We start from the raw sequence: 25,434 nt of genomic DNA, 5'->3' as shown, positions 1-25,434 counted from the left end.
ATGGCGCCATCTCGGCGACTCCTCACAGGAACTGCATCATGACCTGTGGGACACAAGTGCCATAAAAACACCAGGGATTGTAGAAATTTATAGAATTCCAGGTTTTCCATGACTTCAGAAACTGAAAACATACAGATGGGAAAAATGACTAAAGTGTAAACAGCCGTGTTTAATTTAGACTTTATTAATATAACAATTACAAAATCATATTTTTGTCATAGGATTCTTTAATGTGGCAGTACCAATGTGTTATACAATTATAAAACATTACGAGAAACAATTTTAAATGGAATTATGTGTTTTTTCCAGCTACAAACGCCAACGCCAGAGTGATGATGCCGTCGGAGAGTGATGTTGAAGCAGCTACACCAGGCGACTCGTTTCATTGGTCAGAAAAGGAAGTGATGTCACTGTGGCTAGTGAGCACCCGTCTGTAAGGTAAACAGGAAGACTAGTGTAGTACCACTGAGTTTCACTACAGAGAGGATTAACTAACTATTCCCGAACGTGGATTACTGAATCTCCCGTCGGGATTAATAAAGTAAAGTAGGTCTGTCCACCTTTCCATCGAACTCAAGTGCAAAATACAGGCAAAGCAGAAGGAAACGTTTGGCACGTCTGTTTCTGAACAGGAAGATACTCGACCACAAAAGACATTTAAATTAGAGTTAAAAACAGTAAAAATAATCAGAGCATATAGTAGAATGATCATGCAGCAGATTATTGCATCGTTCATTTAAATAATAAAAAAGTACACTTAAAAGAAAATGAAATAAAGAAACTGCTACATTAAAGCTTAAAGGAGGAGTTCACCCAAAAACGAAAAAGATTTGCCTGTCGTTTCAAACCCGAAGTTGCAGAAAGTTCAGGCTGCTCTTGTCCACGCGGTGAGAGCGAACGGAGGCGGATGCTGTCGAGCGTCACAACGACAAAAAACACTTTATTCTGATTCACGTGACCGCTGTGAGCGAAAAAACATCTCAAAATGAACATTTCCCCCTCAGCTCTCTAAATACATTATTTCACGGCTCTTTCGTGTTGTTTTCTGAGGCCCGTCTGCGTTCGCTGTGCGGAAAAGAGCAGCTCAAACATCCGCTTCTGTGTTCCACTGAACGAGAGAGTAAATGATGACAGAAGGTTCATTTTCGGGTGAATGAATCCTTTAACACGGCGATCAGAAAACAAGCCTAACAGTCAGTATTTTGAGCGTCTGTGTGGAACTAGCGTCTGCCGGGATGGGATCGGACCCACGCAGGGACAGATACGTGAAGTTAAACATTCAAGTAAGCTGGTTCAGCTCTGTAAACATGAAGAACTACATGAAAGCCCTCATAAATTAGTGTTACCACAGAGAAAACACAGTGAACGGAGGATATTGCTGCTCGATCAGATGTGATCGCTGCCTGAGGAGTGTCTGTTCAGGGCTGGGCGATATTAACAGCAATATTTACATAAAACAGGACATTTATGAGCGATGAATCTTTGAATCAGAGTTGTGAATCTAGCTGAAATAAGCTGCTTGCTCATTAAACGCTTCATATTTAATGAACGCATGACAGCGCCCAGCCCCGGGGAGTTTACAGCAGTGGAGTGTTATTATCATTATTATTATTATTATTATTATTACAGCCAGGTGTTATTATTGTGAAGGAAGTGTGTTTATCTGTCGCGGGGACTCTGTTCACGTGCTTCCGTCAGGAATCCACAGGACTTTGTTCTGCTCCTGCTCCACGACGGCCATGATCTGAGAGCACGTGTTGGACAGACTGCCGGCCTGGACGACACCTGCATCAGAACAGCAGCAACACAAATCACACACCAACACGTCGTCGTCACACGTGCGTCACCGTGTAAATGCATGCGTGTGCGTCTCAGACCTGTGAAGTATTTGCTGTAGTCTTGTTCGATCCTCTGCGCAGACTCAAACTGCTCTTTGGAATGTTTTTGTGACACTTTGTCTCGCAGATACACGGGGTCTTTCTGCTCCCTGAGTCGATGAAACACACACAGACACAACTACTGCACAGAGTCACATGCATTTATAAGCACTTCTAGTTAACAGAGTCATTGTTTTACAAATCCTGAGTCTTTGCATTCAAGTCTCAAGTTAATACAGACAAGTCTAAGTCAATTCCAAGTCATGTGACTCAATTCCACATCCCTGGCTTTAGTAGAGTGACTGATTCAAATTGAGTCTTTTTCATTATAAAGAACCATGTGAGAGTCATGCAATAATAAATAAGGCATTGTGTCGTATGTTTTTGCATGCACTGAATGTGACGAGACACATTAACACTAGGAAAAACAGACGTTCAGGATGAATTTGAGACATTAATGAGCTCAAATGAGCATTTGTCCATGCAAACATCTGACAGCAGACGTCACTTACTTGATCTGCTTGGCGTTTCTGTATCGTATGAATATGATGATGGGGTAAATGTTTACGACGTGCAGGCGCTCGATGGCGTGAGGTGCGATGTCCAGCAGACAATGACAGTCCTGAGAGAGAGAGAGAGAGAGAGAGAGAGAGAGAGAGCATGAGCTCAGAATGAGAATGTTTTGAGTGAAAAACTAATAATAAATTAGAATCTCATGAAAACATGTACAGATATATATATATATATATATATATATATATATAATTTTTTATTATTTATTATTATATAAATACACATGTATGTATATTTATATATTTATATTCATATATAATTTATATTATATATAAATATTTTATATATAAATATATATTTTTGTTAAATATATACATGCATGTGTGTGTATTTATATATACATAAACACACAGTACACACATGTAAAACAGCACTATTTATATATATATTTTTATTATTTTAGCATATATTATATTTTGTTTAATATATTACTATATACTATTTGTATTTCAATATAACTATTATATTATATGAGACAGAAAGAGAGAAAATTATATATTTAATATAATACAATTTTATTTAATATATTTACTACATACTACATGCATTACAACTACATTTATTATCATATTGTGTATATATATATATATAAAATAACAATTACATAATAAATACAATTTTACATTTTAAATAAGTGGTTTAGAATTATTAAGATATTTTTTTGACAATTTCATGACATTCTCTTCATTTTTTTTTTTTTTTTTTACTGTTTGCAACATTTGTTACTTTGCATAAAAAGTATCTGATAAATAAATAAATAAATATGTATATATGTATATACACACACATACATACATACATACGTACACACACACATTCACGGAATCAGATTCAGATGTGTGTAAACAGATTCACGTCAAACTTAAACTATTCCCACTCAGCGACTGGAACAAGAGTCGCTTCTCTCACCTTCTCTGTAATTTCCTTAATAGACGCCACAGTGGTCACATCAAAGTGTCCGCTCCTGCGCTTGTAATCGATGAAGAGACAGTCTTTGACGCCTCTCTCAATGGCCTGCTGGGTAGCCTTCATCCCCTCTGAACAAAACCAAGAGCGAGTGAGAATTTGACATCATCTTTTTATCATCCCACAGTCATAAACAGGCAAAAATGAAAACACAGTCAAGGTAGCGATCTCACCAGGTAAACAGCGGCAGTATTTACCAGGAGCCTCTCTGAGCAGCATGTCTTTGATTGGCTCAACCAGAGGCCCCAGTATCAGCACCGGCCTGCGATTGGCCGATTCAACTTTCTGCACGCGCTGATACGCCGGACTCACACAGTCTGAACACACACCATCACACACAGAGTCAATGAGAAACTAAAGGTGAAGTTTTAGAACAGAGTCACATGTGTGTTGTTTCTCACCCTCCATGTACAGCACGGAGTCGGTGCTGACGGCGTCTGCCGCGGGAGCGTCGCGCCCGTCTCTGGAGCTGCTGCGCTTGTGTTTGAGCTTACGGCGAAAGAACGAGCGGCGCGCCGCGGCTGAGAGCGTTTTACCGGATCCACTCTCGTCCTTACCATCTGTGATGCTGTACCGCCGCTGAGCATCTTGATCCATCCTACACACACACACACACACACACACACGCTTTATCATGTGCACTGAAGAGTGTTGAATGAATTTTTCATGTTTAACTATAAAACAAAACCAGTGATGATTACATGAAGATCACATACATGCACTTGCTGGGCACATGTCCGCGCATCAGCTTCTGTGCGTTCTCGTCCAGTTGCCATGCCAACCAGTAGCCGAAATTCCCCCTGGGCAGCGTGTCGTCCACATAGAGAATATCATCCTTCTTGAAACTCAACTCCTGCTCTAAATCACCAACATGGTCAAATAAAGCCCTGAAAGTCACACAGATGAAGAGTAAGAAACATCATGAAGAGCAGATGATATAATGTCATTAAATATTCATATGTGGCTTTAATATTAATGTAATAATTAAGGAAGGACGATTCTATATTCTAGTCAAAACTCAAAACACACGTTACCTGATGTAAAACCCGTCTCCAGGTGCGTCTTTGACCCTCCGGAAGTGTTCGGGTCGGTTCTGGACTCTGAGCACGACGTTCTCTGTGGGTTTCAGGATCTCTAAGTACACCTCCTCAGCCGTCTTATTCTTCAGACTTACTGAGTTACACTGCAAACAGGAAATGACATCACGACAGGGAAATGTCTAGTCTTGAAACATGTGTGATCTCTCCTCCGTACCTCCAGCATCAGGTCTCCAGGCTGCAGGCCGTCGGCTCCTCGAGCAGGACTGTCCTCTTCTAGGTCCTCCACGAAAACCCCCGTCAGGTTTCCTCCGCAGATCTTCAGCCCCAGATCCACCCGAGTCTTCCTCAGCACCACCTGCCTCGGCTCCGCCTGCTTCCTGCCCTCCCTGGCCAATCACAGAGCAGACAGCACAGTTAAACCAATTAGAGCAGGGGGCGTTCACGTCGCTGACAGCGAGAGAAAAAGAATGCGTGTGTTACCTGACGGCACTGTGAGGGCTGGATGTGGGCGTGGTCTGTTTGGAGGGCGGGGTCATGGTGCCCTCGTCCTGTTCGCTGAGCGTGTCAGGTGTTCCGGGCGTGGAGTGAGAGCTGATGGACGACTCCATGCGGGAGCTGACAGCATGAGTGGACATGTATTAGTATTAAGGGTGTCCAGTAGGGCTGTCATGAACAATTATTTTGGTAAACGAGTAATTGCTCAATTATTTTGACGATTAATCGAGTAATCGATCGATTAATTTGCCAAGTGATCGAGTATTTTGACGAGTAATCGGCCGGTTTTTACGCATAATTGCTCGATTATTTTGTCGATTAATCAAGCAATCGTATATTATTTTTGTCAAGTAATCAGTCAATTGTTTTGACAGGTAATCGAGTAATCGGCTGATTATTTCGACACAATCGGTCAATTATTTTTGTGATTAATCGAGTAATCTGTCGATTATTTTTGCCAATTGATCAAGTATTTTGACGAGTACTTGGTCAATTATTTTTGATCCGTAATCGACCAATTATTTTGATGCGCAATTGGTCAATTATTTTGAGTAATCGTCTATTATTTTTGGCGATTAATCAGATTTTTTGTGTAATTAAAATAGACCTAAGCTTTTAAAATGACTTAAAATACATAACAATGAGGCAATAATATTTGGTTCAAATAAAGTATCAAAAGCAAGTAATCATAAGGTTTTATAGAACAACACTGTTAAAATACATAATATAAACAATCATTTTATGTACATTATGTATTATAACAAATGCCTGCAGATGGCGCCAGCAGCCTGCTGTCGTTACCCTTTACAGCAGATCAAATCCTTGTTTAATATTGGCCAAACAACATTTAATTTAAATGTTTACTTTAATATGTGGCCACTTCTTTACGATAGAAAACAATAAACTATATAATAAACTATGTAATCGCCCAGCTTCAACTATGAGGCATGTAGATATTTTTTTGGAAGCACCAGAGAGTCACATGCTCTGTGTGTGCGTACCTCGAGCGCGAGTGGTTGCCCAGCTGGTACATGTGTGGGTTGTACTGTGCCAGTATGGTGATGGTGTCACACTGCTGCCCAATGATGAGTCTCGCCTGCTGCTCCGTGGCGTTCCTGAGATTAATGCCGTTAAACTAAAGAGAGACAGGAAGTGATTCACAGGTGTTGAAATTAAGACTCCTATTTTAAAGAGTGTTTTCTAACGCACCTCCAGCAGCTGATCTCCAAACTCCAGGTGGTGCTGCTGAGCAATGCTGCCTCCCGTTACCTTGGAAACAAAAATGCCACCATTCTCCCCACCCACGATGGAGATGCCCAGAGGCTCCGCCCCTTTGGGGATAGTGACACATCGTGGTTCTTCTATGTACGGCCTGAAACACAAAAACACAATATGGGCCATCAGCTTCATCAGCCAACAAAACCAAAAAAATCTAAGAGTTCTAAGAGCATGCATTTAAAGAGACATGACATAAAAAGAGGACAAAAGAAAAGCAAATAAGATAAATTCACTTAAACAGCAAAAACTGAGCCTGTTTGCTTGTTCATTTTAGTGTTCTCACTGCGTAGTGGACAAACCTCAGGATCCGTAAAGACGCAAACCACAATCTCTGAGCTCGAGAAAGCTTCAGGTTAGACCTGTTACGCAACGCACATCTGGAGCAGGAAGGAGAGAAATGGGGCAGAAGAGCAGAAAGACTAGAAAGGAGTCAAGCAGATCTGAGGTAAATAAAGTACGAGAGGAAGAGGAGGAGAACGCCCGTGACAGGCTGCAAGATGGCGCCATATTTACTCACCCTCATGTTTTTATGAACCTGTGTGAGCTTTTACTGCTTCTGTGAATGGGTGTGAATCTGTTTATTCGATCATATGACTTTAGTCAACTTATGGCATATGGACTATTGTTATGATTCTTATAAGTTTTTGTCCTTTTTGAACTCACTATGAACTGTTGTATTGAACAGAATGATTTGAGATCATGAGGGCGAGTAAATGACATTAACTATCTATTTCTATTTCTACCTGTCCCTTCTCCTGTCTATTGGCACAGGGCTGACTGACAGCCTGGTCTGGGCGGAGATGGAGCCCTGTGATTGGCTGCTGGTGAAGGAGGCGGCGTCCAGAGGAGAGAGGGGCGGAGTTACGAGACTTGGGCTGCTGCAGTCAGAGTGAGACAGTGATCCTGAAACACAACAACAACAATGTTTTGGTTTGTACAATTATATGTACGTCCATCATCCACGCAACTACAGGTAATGTTATAAACCAGATTTTTACGAGATCAGCACCTCTGTCAGAGCCATGAACAGATCGAGCATAGCGAGGGGTGGAGGGAATCTTGATGCGCTGCTCGCGGTACTGAGACAAACCTACAGACGTAAACACAGACATGATCATCATCAGTCACAGAAGACAGACTTTACATTCATCGATGAGATTATTGACTACAGACTTGAGATAACCAATCACAGACTGCATATTTTAGAGTCATGAGGGTCATGAGAGTTAAGCGCTAGTGCACTTGGTGTGGCGTTCGGGGTACAGACCCAGTCTTGCGCTGGAGGGCAGGGAGTTGGTGTTGTGCGGCCCTGATCCGCGAGAGCCGTCGAACAGTTCACCGGAGCACTTGTGGTTGAGATCCACACTCCATCGCCCCTGGTGCTGCGGACTGCGGTTCAGAACACAGAGAGATTCACCGTCTCACATCGGAACGGATGCGATACGTCAGGAAGTGTGTGTGTGTGTGTGTGTGTGTGTGTGTGTGTGTACCTGACTTGAGTGTATGTGTGTGCAGGAACTGACGGAGAGTTAGTGGTTTTGACACAGTGACTCCAGGCCGTGTACACTGGGTTCCTCATGACCGCGGTGACAGCAGGGTAGGGAGACAGCGTTCTGGGAGCAGTGTCTAGACACACAAACACACAAATAAATGGTTTTGACATCACACACACACACACACACACACACACACAGAACTGGTCACTGTCTGATTGCTGTCAAACTCACGCGCTTGTACAGGTGAGAAGCCTGAACTGTGACGATTTGAGCGGAAAGGAGAGAACCGAACCAGATCCACAGGCTCAGGAGAGTGTTCGTCATGAGAGAAGCTCTGCAGCAGAGAACAAGATGAGGAAGTGATTATGACCATGTGATTAGTTGTAGTTGAGTTAACCCTGACATTTGAAATGCAACACCTTATTGAACCTTTAGAAAAAAGTCTAAACTGTCAATCAGACGACAGAAGGACTGTAGGAGATCGAGTGATCAGGTTTATCCGATCATGTTGATCATTTAGAGGCGTTAGAACTGTACATATCAAACATGATCCAGCAGGGATTATGAGGTGCAGCACCTGTGGATACGGCATCTTCAGGGGCGTGAGGCTGCGGCGTTGAGCGGGTGCGGAGCTCGGCCTTCCTCTCCTCATCTCCAGGTCATCTGCGCCCTGTCCGGGCGCTTCCTCCGTAAACGGCCCTCCGCCGCCGGACCCCTGTCTCTGAAGAACATTCCCGTTGCGGTCTCGATTTTCAAAATCAGACGTGGCTTTGTCTGCGGGTGCGGTCTGAATGGGCGTGGCCGGGGGCGAACCGGTGGTAATGGTGGAATCGGAGGCGGAGCTTCCCTGTGGTTTGTGTTTAAACTTGAAGGAGTCGCTGCGCTTGGGTGGGTCGGGTGGCGTCTGCCCCTCCGTCCAGGAGCTCTGCGGGGAATGTTTGGGCATCTGGGACAAACTGAGGTAGTCCAGCTTGGACGGCGTCTCCGGCCGTTTGAACATGTCTGCGTCGAATATCGACTTCCGCTTCTTTGGGGTCTTAAAAATAGACAGCGGAGGGATGCTGTCAGCAGTCGTCATTGCAACCGCTACCATTTTCGGCCACGTGCCGCCGCTTTGTTTCCGCCTCTCCTGACCCATCTCTACGGCGATGCAGTCGCCGGGGGAAACGGGGTGAAAGGTGAGGGGTCGTTTAGAGTTGGGATGCAGACAGATCTCATGATACGGTTCCGAGCGATACTGACCGCGGTCGCTCTCGACGTCACGTGTGGGGCTGTACGTGTCTTTATGGCTGCTGGGCTGCTTCCTGCAGGGCCGCAGGTGATCGGCCGACTTCCCGTTGGAGTTCCTTTCACAGTCACGCTGGCTCTCTGTGAGACTCTGACCCGACAGACTCTGTGGAAAGAACTGGGATGAGGAGAAACAACTGTGAAACATTAAAGACTTCAGGAATGAGTGAGCTGATTGAAAAGGAAATTAATAATGATCAATAATGTCTCACCTTCAGGAGGGAAAGAGAAACGGAATCTCTGCAGCTCCGCAGGAGAGTCTCACATTCACTCACGGATTTATTATCCAGCGAAATTCCGTTTATCTGCCAGAAAAAATTAAACAAGCTTAAAATAACCACAGCAGATATGTTCATTATCCTCATTCTGTATTGCCTGCTGTAACTCTAACGAGACAGAATACATGCAAATGAGCCTCTGCTCTATCTACCAATCAGAGGCTCCCAATTTAGGAGTATGACTCGTTTCAGTAGCTTCAGATCTGGATACATTTTTCTCATTCATGTTCTCTCTTCAATAAGCTGTATAAGCTTTGAACCAAAACATCTAGCTCTGAGATGAACGTTACTATCATTTGAAGGAGAAAAAAGCCTGGCGTGACCTTTCCAACGTGATTACGTAATGCGTGGAGCATCACAGAGCAGTGCAAGACGAGCATTTGTGGTTAAAAAGTATAAAATTTTTTATTTTTTTTTAGAAAACGGCCGATGGTTTCTCTAGATAAGACTCTTATTCCTCGTCTGGGATCGTGTAGAGCTCTTTGAAGCTGCACTGAAACTGACATTTGGACCTTCAACCCGTTGAACCCCAGTGAAGTCCACTATATGGAGAAAAATCCTGGAATGTTTTCCTCAAAAACCTTCATTTCTTTTCGACTGAAGAAAGAAAGACATGAACATCTTGGATGACATGGAGGAGAGTAAATTATCAGGAGATTTGAATTCTAAAGTGAACTAATCCTTAAATAATGAGAAGTGGACCCTAAACTAAAATGTGAACTAATTATTATTATTCAAATTAATATTTTATTATTGTTAAAATGATAAAAAAACTAAACAAATCAGAATAAGAAATATATTACTACTGTAATAATATTGTTGTTGCACTTTAAAGTAAAAACATTTATTAATAATAATAATAATAATAATAATACTTTTATTTTACAGAACAATAGTAAAATTACTACTAGTATGTCTTAATTTCGTTGCTTTCAAATGTTAAACCATAGAGCTTTTATTCTAGTAACCAAAAAAATAAAATGCAGGGACTATTTTTTTTCCAAGGATTTACACAATTGGGGTCATAATTCAGTTCGGAAAATATGTAACTCACATTGAGAACCCGATCGCCGGGACACACCGAACCGTCCCTCGCCGCAGGACTGCCTGGAGAAACAGACGACACGAACACGCCACTCTCCAACCCAACACCACAATCTGCAGAGAGAGAGAGAGAGAGAGAGAGAGAGAGAGAAAATCACTGCACTGATGAAGGTGGTTTATCTGCCTGACCAACTGAAAGACAATGACCCCTGATCTGACCTTTGAGCCCTGCCAGTGTAAGGTGAACAGAGGTGACCATCCTTCCTCCAAGAGACTTCCTCCTGCGGACCACCATGTTGATGACCCCGCCTCCACTGAACACCGCCTTTATGACCTGCTTCCGGTCCTTATTGGCCAGATCCACATCGTTTATCTTCAACAACCAATCATTCACTCTGCGGTATGAACAAACGCTGGTTAGAAACGCACACCAATGCTGAACGGGAGACCGAGAACACAGAGTTCACCCACCTTAACCTGCCCTCCGCAATACTTCCTTTGTCCACCTTGCTCACGAATATCCCATAATCCCCGGGTAGATACGGGTCGCTCACCCCCTCAGCGATATCGAAACCAAAAGCACTCAAATCCATGTCGTCCTATAGGACGGATCAGAGATGGTGATGATTGAAACTCTTGGTTTATATTTATGCTTCATGTCAATTAACAAAAAATGTTTTTAATAGCTTTGGAGGTTCATCACAGCTTCATACCGCACTCCTCTCAAACTCCACCGTCTCCGTTTCCCACTCCAGCGAGTCCGTATCGATAGCCGAGTCGTGAGAATTGTGGGCCATCAGCTGGCGAAAACGTGACTCCTTCTCCAGCTGCTCCTCCATACACTCCCTGAAACACATTTTAGGAAGAGTTCACATAATTTACTCCAACCTGAGAATGATTCATTCTTTCATTCTCTTCAAAAGAATAAGAGTCATTTGTTTGGGAATCAAACTAATTTCTTTCGCCATGTAGATTCAGCAGAAAACCTTTAGTATTTTAGTACAGCGTCTCGTTCACGTGCAGAAGAATGCAGACGCTCATCAATCATTAAGAGAACATAAAAATAATTCAGTCCAGTAGATTCCCTGATGTGATGGTGTGTGTTTGAGACTCACTTGAGCTCCTTCAGTTCTCGCACCGCGTCGTTCTTCTGTTTCCGCAGGTCATCGAGGTTTCTCAGAGCGTCGGCGAGATCACTAACAGCTCGGTCCCTCTCGCGCCGCAGGTTATCGCACAACGTCCTGATTCACACACACACACACACAGACAAACACAGCAATAATACGATTTAGAATATTGTTTTATAGGACCTTATAAGCAATTTTTGCTCATAAAATGAAAGCTGTCTGCTTTGGCCCCATTTTATGGAGCTTAAATAGTCTCAAAAATAACATTTTCAAAATATGACTCACAAAAGCATCATTTACTTTCACAAATGCACAACCCAACTTAAATGTACAAAATAAGAATTTATATATATTCTAAATATTTATAAACTTATTTAAATAAATAGAAACTCAAATATACATAAAATATAACATATATACTAAAAAAAATATATAATTTGAGCTCCATACTGTTTATACACTATTGCATCTGTTTTTGGATTTGAACATTATTGGGATTGGGTGGTTTTTAACAGTTATGAGGGCACAGATTTCATATGACGAGACACACTTGAACTGAATCACATGTGTAACAGAGATCTGCTCACCGTATGCTCTCTCTCTCTGCTACGATCTTGTCTCTCTCCTGGAAGGCCCAATCTCTGCGACACTTGGCCACCTCTGCCTCCTGCACAGCCTCCTGGAGCTCCTCCGAAATGGCCTCGCACTGTTTCCTCAAAACCTCCAGCTCCTTACTGACGCGCTCCATGTCCAGCGTTGCGCTGTCTTGCTTCTGCAGGAGAGAAATGCAATTAAATAACAGTAGTATACGAGTCCAGAGGTCGTGTGAACACAGGACAGGTACCTGTCTGGCCTGGTAGTACTCTCTCAGGAGCTGGTCTCTCTGGATGATGGCCTCCGTTCGCTCTTTACGGGCCACGTCACGCTCCTCTCGCACCATCTCGATGTCCTTACAGGCCTGGCTCAGCTCTTTCTGCGTCTCCGCCTTGTCCTGCACCTCGTGACAGTACTTCTCCAGCAGTTCTGTCTTTTCCCGGATCGCCCGGTCCCGGTCCAGCAGAGCGGAGTTCAGTTCCTGCGCACACAACACGTGTCAAACCATCAGTGAGTAAATTCTGCACGACAAAGAGGCAATGTTGAGCAGGTTATATTTTTTTTAGCGGTTCTTTAGGGTTCATATTATTTCTTTAATGGGAAAACTTTTGATTGATGATTCAAATGCATCAGTTTAGCTCACATGCCATACAAGATTACACCAGATTATGCAAGTCAAACATTTTATAAACGTTTCATATTTACTTTAAATGTTGTCTTTAGTAGTTGTGTGTGTTTGACCTGTCTCAGAGCCTCGATCTCCTCGCTGGCGACCCTCCTCTCGCTGGACGTGTTCTTGAGTTTGGCCTCGGCCGCCTCCAGTCCGGTCTGCAGCTTATCCACCTCCTTGATGACCTGATCTCTCTCGCTCATGATCAGTCTGTACTCGTTTAGCACGGAGTCTCTCTCCTCCTTCAGCTTCTCGCCGTCCTTCACCGCCTTCAGCTGCAGGGTCTTATAGCGCGTGTTCTCCATCTGGAGACGCTCGGTTTCTCTCTGCAGCTCCTCGTTCTGAGCGGACATCTTATTCAGCTCCTGTTGGAGGCTGTCAAACCTGAAAGAGATTGATATTTCGCTCTGCTTTAAAGGGTGCTTTTCCCATCTTCATCTGTCTTTAGTGTGTAATGTTGCTGTTTGAGCATGAAAAACGTATTATTATTCTTCTCTATATCAGTGTCAGTGTTTCTGAACTCCTGAAACGCCTCCATCTTGAGTTTTCTTCACAATATTCCTCATTTAAATAATTCATATGCAGAATAAAGGGGCGGGGCCTGGTTAAGTTAATTAGTAGTGTGTTGAAACTGGCGGTTATGGTAAGGGGCGGGACATTTCCAAAAAACCTCTAGTGTGTAGTTGTACCTCCTGATGGAGCCGCTGTACTGCTGCTGGAAGTGCAGCGCAGAGTCTCTCTGCTTCAGCAGAACCTCCTGCTGTTTCTGCAGACGTCTGTTCTCCTCCTCCATCTGCTCCAGGCGGCTCAGGTCGGCGTTGTGACTCGCCGTTTTCTCGTTGTATCGTTTCCTCAGCGCATCGTACTCTTTCTTCATCCCCTCCAGCTTGTTTAAGGCCGTGTCGTAAAGTTTATTCAGCAGGTCTGAAGAGCCGTTCTCCCTCATGACCTACAACAATAGATTGTGACACGACTGTGACCCTGAGGAGAAATTGAACCCATCACCAAATCACTGAGTTGACTAAATTTCCAGGATTAACTACAATATTTATATATAAGAGGATTATTTTAGGTGAGGAGTGAGAGATGTCTGGATAAATATCACTGACAAAATGCAGCATTGCACCAGCTGATGGCGCCACTGAGTCACAGATCAGGACTCAAAACACTTCAGATTAAAAACAACACAAAATGCCACATTTTGTATACCATGACATGTCAGAATGAAACCGATTATTCAGAAGAAAATAATATATCCATCAGAATTTGATCATACTGTAAAAATATAAATGATCCCACTGGTCACGTTATTTTTGCCTGTCCAACCGGAATCAGAACAAGAGGTCATATTAGAGGTTTTAAAGATTACATTTAAAAATAAAAGTTACTACATTTCAATGAAAGAACAAGAATATAGCAGTGTTATTTTGTATGATCTATATACTATTGTGGTTTTTATTAAAATATTGAATAGGGGTTTAACGATACACTCATGTCACGATTCAATACAAATCATGATAGTGAACTCACAATGTGATATTTTATGCCAAAATAAAGATGAGAGTTTTTTATTATAAAAATGTGTTGGCAACCCGAGTTTGAGTGCGTCTGGGGTTGTTTCTCGAACTCCTCTCTGTCTCTGGTGTATCTTCATAAGCACACAGTCTGAGGAAGACCTCACCTCACCTCACCTCACCTCACCTGTCATGCTTTCCAGCATTATTAATAGATTAAGAGCTTTTCCTCGTCTGAACAGACAGAAATACGAACCAGTCATTTCTTGACCTCAACTGACAGATACAGACAGATAGACGTGGAGAAACAAATGTCACGTTATATTAACAAATGACACAAAAACTGTTATTTTAGTATTAGTTATATATTATTGCAGTTTTTATTAATTTTCAATTAGCTGCAAATTATATTTATTTTGGTTTTAGTTTAGTAATTTAGTAATTGAACTTATTTCAGTTGGCTAGGCAACATTTCACACTTTCACTTTTTCATCTAATATTTATATTTTATATTATTTCAGCTTTATTTCAGTTAGGGTTGTGTGATATATACCGGTAGACACTATCGTCTCTTATTTAAACTTAAGTAGCAAAAACTGCATTAGTGTTTGCAAGTTCAATTCAGTTAAAATGCATCAATTTAAAACAGACAAATCAATGAAGAGATCTCTGCATGCCAGGGACTCACATGAACAGAGTTGAGCGTGCACGTGTGATGTCTACCTGTTGCTGCTGCAGGCGCATGTCGGCCACCTCTCTCTGGTCGCTGTCGTGTATGCGGCGCAGCTCGTCACATGTCTGCTGGAGCTGTGAGTGCTGCTGCACGAGCTGAGAGTAGTTCTGCTTCACGGCCTCCATCTCGTCCCGCAGCTGAGTCTGTTCACCAACCACACGCCCGTGAAGAGTGCTGAGAGACAGAGAGTCACATGTGTTACTGATCGACTCGGACATCAACTGTAACCGACGCATCAGTGAGCAGAACAACAAATTAAATGTTAATGTTTATTTTATCTACCAGATAAAATGATGACAATGGAAAAGACTTTAAGACTTTCATGGCACTAGCAATGCCAAGGTCATGGGTTCACTTCCCAGTGCCAACACTGTAAAAAATTATTTTTCAAAGATTATTGGAGTACGTTATCACCATTTCAGTTTTTCTACTTCAGAATTTCAGCACATGCACAAAAACACAACTCAATTCAACAAATCACAAATTTAAAATAGTTTTAAAGGGAAAATTAATAAAACTAAATCATTGGGTAATCTCAGATGAAGATGGAGATCCCTAATCTGTGTGTTTGCTTTACCACCAGATGTTGCTTTATCTCGCAGCAGCCAATCAGAGCCTTCCACATCACGCTAATGAGCACATCCTGCTGTCGGCCCATCCTCTCAAGCCCTGTCCCAAATGGTACCCTAAACACTCACTTCCTACAAGTCTGTGCTTTTGTGACGTAATGCCACTCTGACTGTTGGGTAGAAGTCTGCTGCGTAGCTCAACAAAAGTTTGAGCGCATATTGACCGCAAAAAAGGCGCTCGCGATCACCCTTCTGAAACCTAAAATGACAAATGGGGCACCCTATGGTCTCGAGGACTTCACGATCACACGCATGTGGTGCCCACTGTAAGTCCACAAGACTGTAAGTGCATATGAAGTGTGCCATTTGGGACAGGCCTCACACACACACACTCCTGTTACTCGCCTCGAGAGCAGCAGACAGTGTGTTGAGTCATTATTTGTTGATTTGATGGATAATGGGAGTACACAGTGATAAGAATATGACATAAAATGTTTTTTAAAATGTAATAATTGATTAAAATTAAAAATAAATAATTAAATGCAATTTATTAAATTCAAATGATATGGTTAGAACAAAAAGGCAAACATTGGCCGATATATCGGTTGACCACTAGATGTTCTGAAATTACACATAAAAATGAGTTTTTAATTAATTTACATTTTTAAAATGTAATTGATTAAAATGAAAAATATTTATTTAAAATCAAATTTTATATGGTTAGAACAAAAATGCCAAATATTGTCTGATATATCGGTTGACCACTAGACGTGTTCTCAGTTTATAAATTAAATTATTACATTCTAAAAAATGTATTAAATTAAAAGTGTATATGGTTAGAACTAAATTGCCCTCATAAAAGGTAAAAAAAAGCCCTTGAAAATGAACTCCATAAGGGAAATATAAGTGTAGAGATCTCACTGGTAGTAATCGGCATCTCTCACGGCCTCTTCGCATCTCTTCAGGGTTTTGGTGTGCTGGTTCTGCAGAGACTGTAGGTCTGACATGGCCTTCATGCACTGGAGCTTCAGACGCTCGTAATCGTGACCCGGCTTCACGCTCGGCCTACAGACACACAGACACATGTAAACGGCCCGAGCTCTACACTTCACACTGTGCCACATGATTTGGGTAATCATTCATTGTTCGTCATATACAGGTCTGATTGAGATGTTTCATTGAGATCACACACACATGCACAAGAAAGCTCAGTGTGTGTTTGTTCAGTGTCTGTCAGCATGCAGGTGAAGAGACAAAAACAGAGTCAAAAGCCCCGTTTATGAAATAGTAATGAAAGTACACATACTTTATTCATACACATAAAGCACTCTGTCCAATCTCACACTCACATACAGATAAGAAAATATGACTGGCAGGAGATTGAAACTGGCCATGAATCTCCAGGTCAGTAACAAACACCCTCTTCGATCTCTTTTACAGTTGCCCGTCTGTGTTAGCGTAGCTGCGGTCACCGTGTCACTGTACCTGCAGTCGTCGAAGGTGGTGCCGGGTGAGGAGAGGGCCAGTCTTTTGCGCAGGTCGTCTCGTTCACGGGTCACCTGTCTGAGTTGGAAGATCACAGTCTCCAGTTTCTCACTCATCACATGCTTGTCCAGGTGTGCAGGAGGGGGTGAGGATGCTGGGATAGACAGACAGAACATCAGTGCTCAGAAAATAAAATATTAGCACATGTACTGGTGTAGCTTTAGTGCTGAAGAGGTAAATTAGCAGCACGTGTAGATGCAGTGCTCAGAAGAGAGCTTCTCTTTCAAACGCAGATTTGAAGATGGAAGGCCAGTTTATAAACTTTCAGAGTCAGCTCTGCTCTTCATACAGATGTTATGAATAAACAATGATTTTATCTGGGCCACTGACGACCCGTCCCATATCCCTCGCTGCAGAAAACAAGAGCCGTCTGTCTCGTTTTAGACGTCTAATGGACAGAAGCGTCTCGCAGCTGGTGTCTGAGTTCGCTCTGTGTTTTTCACAGCGAGTGAGTCTCGCACCAGCAGAAGTCAGGAATATGTGTAGGACTGCAAAACATACGCTAGCGTTCAAACGTTTGGTGCAGTAAGATTTTTAATGTTTCTGAAAGAGTCTCTTCTGCTCAACAAGGCTGTGTTTATTTGATCAAAAATACAGTAAAAATAGTGAAATATTATTCCAATGTACATCAGCTGTTTTCTATGTGAATATATAGTAAAGTGTAATTTATTCCTGTGATCAAAGCTGAATTTTCAGCATCATTACTCCAGTCTTCAGTGTCACATGATCCTTCAGAAATCATTCTAATATGATGATTTGATGCTCAAGAAACATTTATGATTATTATCAATGTTGGAAACAGCTTCATATTTTAGTGGAAACTGATATATTTTATTTTTCAAGATTCTTTGATGAATAGAAAGTTCAAAAGAACAGCATTTATTGTAACATTATAAATGTCTTTACTGTCACTTTTGATCGATTTAATGTGTCTCTGCTGAACAGAAATATGTTTTTTTTTTAAATCTGACCCCAAACTTTTGAACTTTACTGTAAACATATAAACCAGATTTGGAAAATAATATAAAAAAGTCTTTAATTAAATTTTAATTAAAAAAAATATATATATTAAAAACTATTTATAGAGTACACAAAATAATAAAACCTGTAAAGAACATCACATCAAAAATCAAAAGATGAAAAAATATTGTTTGAAATTATAATAATATAGTTTCACAAAGTAAATGAAGCCTAATATAGTGGAATTTTTAGGAATTAATTTCAAGCACATTTCCCTCCTAAAAAAATTATTCAAGATGCAGTATGATGCTACTCTCCGAGAGGAAGGCATGCACCGAAACGCGTGTTTTGTGTGTAGCCATGAAATAATGAAGCTTTTTAATCGTGTCATGGTCATCCTACAACTACAATATGATGCTTCTGCAAGACAAAATGCTCAGAATAGCCATGGCTAACAAACACACACGCTATCCTGACAGGACTCACCGACGCTGCTGAGAGAACTGCTGCTCTCCGAGTCCGACGGCATCGCAGACAGAACGCTGCACGTGGAGCCTGAAACAAACAAACAAACAAACAAACAAACAAACAAACAAACAAACATCAACACGTACTCTATCATCAATGAGTGAATGAAACGTAAGAGCATCTGAACAGTCGTCTGCATCTCAATCTTCTCACTAGTGCCCTGTGTCCGTCAGTGTACGGTGAACATGAACACAGTTTCAGTGCGCTGGAATGAGTTTGGCAATGAAAAATGGCAGGTACTTTGAGACACACCTGTGAGAAGAACGGTTGCATGGACATCTCTACTTCTACTGAAATAAACAGTGCAGTCACACACACACACACACACACACACACACACACAGGCCTCCAGCTGTACTTGAGTAACTTGAGCCTGTAATTGGGCTTGAATGGAGACTCAGTTTCTCTCTCAGGACGGCTCTGTTCATTTGCTCGTCTTTCTTTCGCTCTACTGTCACACACTCACACTCACACTAACATATACTTCTGCATGGACACACTCACGACTTACACCTGATACACCACTGGTCTTCTTAAAGGAACAGTGCAAACTAAAAATGACAATTCTGTCCATTTCCTCACTCTCATGTCATTACAAAACTTTATGACTTCTTTTATCTGTGTAACAACCAAAGACGACATTTTGAAACTTTTTTTTTTTTTTTTCAAACAATGAAAGTCAATGGGATCCAGTTTTACAGTTATTAACATCGTAAATCTATTTTTTATTTAAAAAAAGAATGTACATTTGTAACTCTATACTTGTTTTATATATATAGCTGTTCACATCAGACGCAGATTTATGTGATAGTGTCAACACTATTAACACCAAAATTAATCTGCAGCAGTCGGGTTTTATTTTATACAATGTTCATTATTCATACCAATATATTATTTATGACGATAATTCAAGGTATCGGTATCGAAACTTTTGAATGATACCCAACCCTAATTGCTATTCACTCTGAATTTGCCTACCCTACCTTTAAAATAAGAAATAAATCATTCTATAAAAGCATAACCCTAAGTGCATCCAGAATATTTGGTTTCAGCACAGAATTTTAATTTCAAATCAAAGTTTGTAATGTTGTGATTCTCCTTGGGGATTATAACTCCTTAATGAAGATTTGTTTTAATCCCTATGGTAGAAATGAACGGAAAAAATACTTCCGGAACCAACGTCGGTGAAAAAGTGGGCGGCACTAATGCGCTTTTTCTTTAAAAATTCTTTAAAACATCTTTTGTGTTCTTTAAAGGAAAGAATTTGAAATGTTGTACTGCTGCTGTGAGTCTGTCTGTCTGTACAGCGGGCGGGTTGTGTTCATGTGTTCTGATCCGGTCGGATGCGCCGTCCACCTGCTGCCACCCATGAGACGGCACAGGATGAGCTCTGATCAACTCTCGTTCACACACACGTCGGAAATACCACGGATGCTGATGGAGAGAGAAACATGCACTGAAAGTATCATGGTAAATCCATGATTTTGGCCATGTAGAAGCACGCACACGCTCTCTCTCAGATGTTTCCTTTCTAACACACCAATGCTGAGAAATAATTAATACACAAGAGTTAATTAACACCTGAAGTTAATTATGATTATGTTTGCGAGGTGTGACAAGGCTCAGCGTTACTATAGCGACAGATCCAGACAGAGGCTGACAGGAACTGGGTCAACAGACGGGGAAACGAGCAGAAGAGATGCTGAACGTGTGTAAAATACTGACTCCTCACATGTGTTTCTAAACACACGAGTCACACCAGTCTGAATCTGACCACCTGACTCAGAGTCTGAATCTGACCACCTGACTCAGAGTCTGAATCTGACCACCTGACTCAGAGTCTGAATCTGACCACCTGACTCAGAGTCTGAATCTGACCACCTGACTCAGAGTCTGAATCTGAATGGATTCCACACAGTTTTGTGAAATTTCAGGAGTCGGTACCAAGTTTCTCGTTTCTCAGTACCAAAGCACGACCCTATGTTTGATCAGTGGCTACGCTTACATGCAACCAAATAATCCATTTGTAATTGGATTGACGGCTCAGTCGGATTTAAAAACGTTCATGTAAACACCTTAATCGATCCGATTGAGCTCGATCTGAATTAAATTTCGATCGGATTGGAAGGGGTGGTTTATTTCTTTTCTAATCCGATCCAGATCCAACGCTTGAATCCGACTACTTTCTCAATCGTATTCAGAAGTCTCTGGGTCACATGCGCAGTGCAGTGTTGACACGCATTACGCAGTGCGCAAGTTCACGTTCACGTCTTTAGTTGTAAAGATGTTTGCCAACAGGCAGGGGCGTAGCTGTATCCCTTCGTCATAATATTGGAAATCCTTCCTTTTTGAAACAAGAAGCGGAGCCAGTGGATATCACAAGAAGCAACTTGGAAACTTTGCGCAAGAATTATGCTGGTGAAAAAGTCTCAACCTCGGTCAGTATTCACTACAGAAAGTGAAAGTAAAAAGTGACGGAGCTGTCTGACGCTGCATTAACAGAGCATATTCTCTCCGAGACGAATTTCAACAAATTTATTAATTTTCTTAATTTATTTCATTATTTCTCTTGTGGACGTACATATAGGCTAGTGAAACAGTATTTCATGTTAAACAGGTTGTTTTTTTAAAGTCGGTGCTTGAAGTAAAGCTGCGCTTAATTTTCATTGATGACAATATTATAGCCTACACTCTTCATAATTTTAATTAGGCCTATAATTCATTGTATAATAGACCTAAAAAAATGTTTAAAACATTTTCAAAGATAGCTAATAGCCTAATCTTTTATTATCCTCACAGCACGTATTAATTTAATAATAAAAGAACCTAATAGTTATAATAATAGACTAGAAGAATGTAACAGGCCTACATTAATCGGAAATACCAAATCCTGTTAATATTGCCAAGATTTGATGCTTTTGACAATATCTCTGGCTATCCTCGATACATGATCATCAGTCGCAACACCGGTTTCATCACTTGCCCACCGTGGCACCGAGGTTAATTTTTTTTCCACTTTAATGTGTTAAAAATATTTGCATTTAATGCAATTAACGTAGTATCCGTTTTCTGCGTTATATGATCAAGCTCTTATTCATGCTAATGCTTTTAAACCATCCAAGCGCGACAAGGCAAAAGAGAACGCGCTGTCTTGTGAATGTCCTGCCTATGTGACACACACACACACACACACAACGCGCGCACGCTAGGATCGAGTTCTCTTCTGCACTTAACAAACCATAACATACACAAATTATGCCAAAATGTCTGTTTTGTCGAGTGTTTTTCAGTAAGAGTAACCCACCATTCAAGCAATTGCCATTAATTTGAAAGTGAAAGTCGGCCTTTCCGTAACAAAACATCGAAAGCTCAGCCGAACAGCTGATCATAGCTGTACAAGGCGGGTTTTTATTTAAATGTGAAATATGAAAAAATAAAACAAAATAAAATATTTTAAAAAATGAATTCATTAATAAAAAAAAAAATAGTGTGCGCGCGTATGTGTGCACATGTGAGTGAGTGTGCATGTGCTTCTGTCTGTGTGTGTGTGTGTGTGTGTCCTGTCTGGCATTTAAACAGAGTGCATGAAGCTTGGCAAACTACGGCCCATAAACTGGACTTCTATTTAATTCTGTCTCCCTCACACAGCTGTGAGCCGGACAACGGAAACTTGGACCCGACAGAGAAAGGCGCTCGATCTGTTGAGCCCTCTCTGTGTGTGCCAGACTGCATGCTGGGTAGAATCTCTGTGTCCTTCATTACTCACAGCCCTGAGAAACGGACTCCATATCACCAACTGGACGGAGTCATGACAGCTCATCTCTCCAGACCAGCTCTAAACTCGGCCTTCCACATGGGGCTTCATTACAGGTCATCCTCATCCGCCCGGGACTGACGCGCTCTATATGACTGAAGAACCACAGCATCACACACCACCGTCCCATCAATCACTACAAACCACAACACCGAATCAGAAACTAACACTTTACAAGGGTTCACTAGTTAACTAACAATAGTTTTACGCATTTATTAATCTTAATGTTAATATCAACATTTACAAATACATTATTAAGATTAAAAATTGTCTGTTAATAATATAAGCCAATGCACTGTGAACTAACATGACGTTTTGGTCTAGTGTTTCCCAAGAATTTGGTTATTAAACATGTTTTTTATTAATCTCTCTCTGAAAGGATTAATATCCTGATAATTTACTCTCCTCCATGTCATCCAAGATGTTCATGTCTTTCTTTCTTCAGTGGAAAAGAAATGAAGGTTTTTGAGGAAAACATTTCAGGATTTTTCTCCATATAGTGGACTTTAAGGTCCACTATATGGTCCAAATGTCAGTTTCAGTGCAGCTTCAAAGAGCTCTACATGATCCCAGACGAGGAATAAGAGTCTTATCTAGAGAAACCATCGGACATTTTCTAAAAAAAATTAAAATGATATACTTTTTAACCATAAATGCTCGTCTTGCACTGCTCTGTGATGCTCCACGCATTACGTAATCACGTTGGAAAGGTCACGTGTGACGTAGGCGGACCCCAGTGAAGTCCACTATATGGAGAAAAATCCTGGAATGTTTTCCTCAAAAACCTTCATTTCTTTTCCACTGAAGAAAGAAAGACATGAACATCTTGGATGACATGGAGGAGAGTAAATTATCAGGAGATTTTATTTCTGAAGTGAACTAATCCTTTAACCTCAGAGCTCTTGGTCTGCTTTGAACGCTCTATATATGTTAGCACTAAAAATCAATGGGGGAAAAAAAATGGGATTTTTACTTCCGGAGCCTGACTGTCACGTTCTATAGGGGTTTTATATAATTGAGGCGGACACAATCACTCAGGAGCCTGTTTATTTAATTGAAGCATGATTAAAAACAGCCCAGAGCCGCAGGACACATCAGTGAGAGGAAATGATCAGTGTGTTAAATTGAGCTAAACAAACCCAACAGACGCCCGCTGAGCTTTATATCGACGGCCATCATAGATCTCTAACTTCTCTAATTGATCAGAAATGCTCCATTTAACAGACAGACTCTAAACGACTCTTTCTTTCAGTCTGGAGCGGCTGCGCCGGTGCAATATTACTCTCATGTGTTTCTCTGTCATCCAATCAGATTCCTGTAACATGGGTTTAATGGCTTTCTAGGTAATGTTATTTGATCCAGCTTTAAGCTGCATTATTTTATAGTCGGCAGCTATTTCTGGCTTATGGCAAAAATCCCTGCACGTCTGATGAGTTTTTCTGGCCGCAGGAATCTTGGGAACATCTGTAACACATTTACTGTACGATGTTTCGCACGGCAGATTTACACAACAGCTCTATGACGCTTTACTCACCGACGGGTCTGTGTTTCCTATAAGCGTCGGTCTGACCACATCCAGCGCAAAAAGACTTCTGACAGTGTCAACAAAAACTAGATATTATATACAAAATATACACACAATAATACCAAATATTACATATGTGGCTACATCTCCAACATCAAGAAATAGCAGCAATGTGACATGCTAAAACTATTTTAAATCTTATTTTAACATAATTCATGCATAATTATTATGATATCATATACATTTAGAAACCATTTTGAGTATTTGTACTTAAAAATTAAAGTGTACTGCAACAAAATTAAGGTACCTAAAAATATAAAAACAACATCATAGATAGGCACTTCCAGATTCAGATAGATATGGAAAAAGCTATTAAATATTTAATTAAATTAATATTTAATAAAATTACATGTGTCATATATTATTATATTAGTAACACTCTAGTATGGGGAACACATATCCCCTATTAACTACGACTTTTGCCTCAATAAACTCTTCATTTACAGCTTATTAATAGTTAGTAAGGTTAAGTTTAGGTATGGAGTAGGATTTATGGGTGTAGAATATGGTCGTGCAGAATAAGGAATTAATATGTGCTTTATAAGCAGTAATAAACAGCCAATATCCTGGTAATAAGCAACTAGTTAAAAGTGAGGCTTGTTCCCATACTGAAGTGTTTAACATAAATATAGCTTAGAGTGTTTCTACATGTTGGAAATAGTTCATATGAATATTATTAGTGCTTGTATTGTTGATCCCGTCAGTATCCAGGTTAATTAACACTTCTCTGGATATATTGCTGGAATGACAACCAACTAAACTAAGGTGGTTCGGCTAGTAAACTTGGCTGGAATGTTGACAGAGTTTGGATGTTTTACCCGTGTTGTGGTTGTTCGCGGGCAGCAGAGCGCTGAGCAGCACCGGTTGGGTTTTCTCCAGAGCCCAGCAGAACTCCTGGAAATGATCCCTCTCCTTCTTCTCCACCAGCGTCTTGAGGAGCAGATGGACCTTCTCGGCGCCGCTGGAGCAGTTCTTGTCGAGCTCCGCGCGCTCGGCCGGGCTCAGACTGCCTGACTGGGCCAGCAGCTCCAGAACCCGATCCACATCTGTGACGGACTCGGACAACTTTTGCTGGCACTGCTCTAACAACTCTTTGTGCTTGGGATCCATCACACCCGAGCGACACAAAGCGCTGAAAACAACGAAGCTCCTGTTAAAGAGTTTTTTGTGTGAAATGGAAAGAAACAAGAAGCCATATTTGCGACTTTAGGAGAGACTCCAACGGTTTTTTCTTCTTCTTCTTCTTCTTCGGCTTCGGAGAGTCTCACATCTTTGCCAGTTTTCTGTTTCAGATCGTTTGACGGTGGTCCGACGGCGCTCGTAACTTTAACCCGCATTCGATCATTTTAGATTTGTTGTAAAGTTTGACAGTTTATCACAAATTAACTCCAATGATCTGAGGCGCGGCGGAGCTCCGCCATGACTCCACAACTCCGCAGCTGCTATCATCTGCCAATCAAA

The 25,434-nt window shown here is 41.3% G+C and overlaps 1 protein-coding gene across 4 annotated transcripts; it reads right to left on the bottom strand.

The window, feature by feature from the left end:
• Positions 1-164: 164 nt before the first annotated feature.
• dlg5b.1 (discs, large homolog 5b (Drosophila), tandem duplicate 1) lies at positions 165-25,434 on the bottom strand. Of its 4 annotated transcripts, none has more exons than XM_051913609.1 (34): positions 24,792-25,434; positions 18,533-18,601; positions 17,027-17,180; positions 16,463-16,606; positions 14,963-15,146; positions 13,415-13,674; positions 12,761-13,109; positions 12,306-12,536; positions 12,049-12,233; positions 11,450-11,575; positions 11,048-11,180; positions 10,806-10,933; positions 10,554-10,729; positions 10,345-10,448; positions 9,225-9,317; positions 8,303-9,130; positions 7,957-8,059; positions 7,720-7,855; positions 7,497-7,618; positions 7,239-7,319; positions 6,973-7,132; positions 6,529-6,606; positions 6,161-6,323; positions 5,953-6,086; positions 4,937-5,071; positions 4,671-4,842; positions 4,451-4,599; positions 4,133-4,303; positions 3,818-4,014; positions 3,590-3,733; positions 3,360-3,487; positions 2,390-2,499; positions 1,878-1,987; positions 165-1,785 (listed from the first exon to the last, which is right to left on the bottom strand). In XM_051913609.1, exons 1-34 carry the CDS (start codon positions 25,081-25,083, stop codon positions 1,682-1,684), a joined length of 5,853 nt encoding a protein of 1,950 aa, XP_051769569.1. In that variant the 5' UTR covers positions 25,084-25,434; the 3' UTR covers positions 165-1,681. The 4 variants fall into 4 exon arrangements, with proteins under 4 accessions (XP_051769569.1, XP_051769570.1, XP_051769571.1 ...); XM_051913610.1 differs by having other exon boundaries at positions 12,797-13,109; XM_051913611.1 differs by lacking the exon at positions 6,529-6,606.

This window comes from Ctenopharyngodon idella, chromosome 12, assembly GCF_019924925.1.
Source record: "Ctenopharyngodon idella isolate HZGC_01 chromosome 12, HZGC01, whole genome shotgun sequence".
Taxonomy (NCBI): Eukaryota; Metazoa; Chordata; class Actinopteri; order Cypriniformes; family Xenocyprididae; genus Ctenopharyngodon; species Ctenopharyngodon idella.
This window is presented reverse-complemented; position numbering and strand designations above follow the sequence as displayed.

Excerpts from the sequence above, each read along its gene's own strand:
- dlg5b.1 (XM_051913609.1), bottom strand. The coding sequence starts at position 25,083 with ATGGATCCCAAGCACAAAGAGTTGTTAGAGCAGTGCCAGCAAAAGTTG. Across the intron at positions 6,087-6,160 it reads TTGGAGATCAGCTGCTGGAG|TTTAACGGCATTAATCTCAG; the intron begins GTGCGTTAGAAA and ends GTCTCTCTTTAG. Across the intron at positions 4,843-4,936 it reads AGCCCTCACAGTGCCGTCAG|GGAGGGCAGGAAGCAGGCGG; the intron begins GTAACACACGCA and ends GTGATTGGCCAG.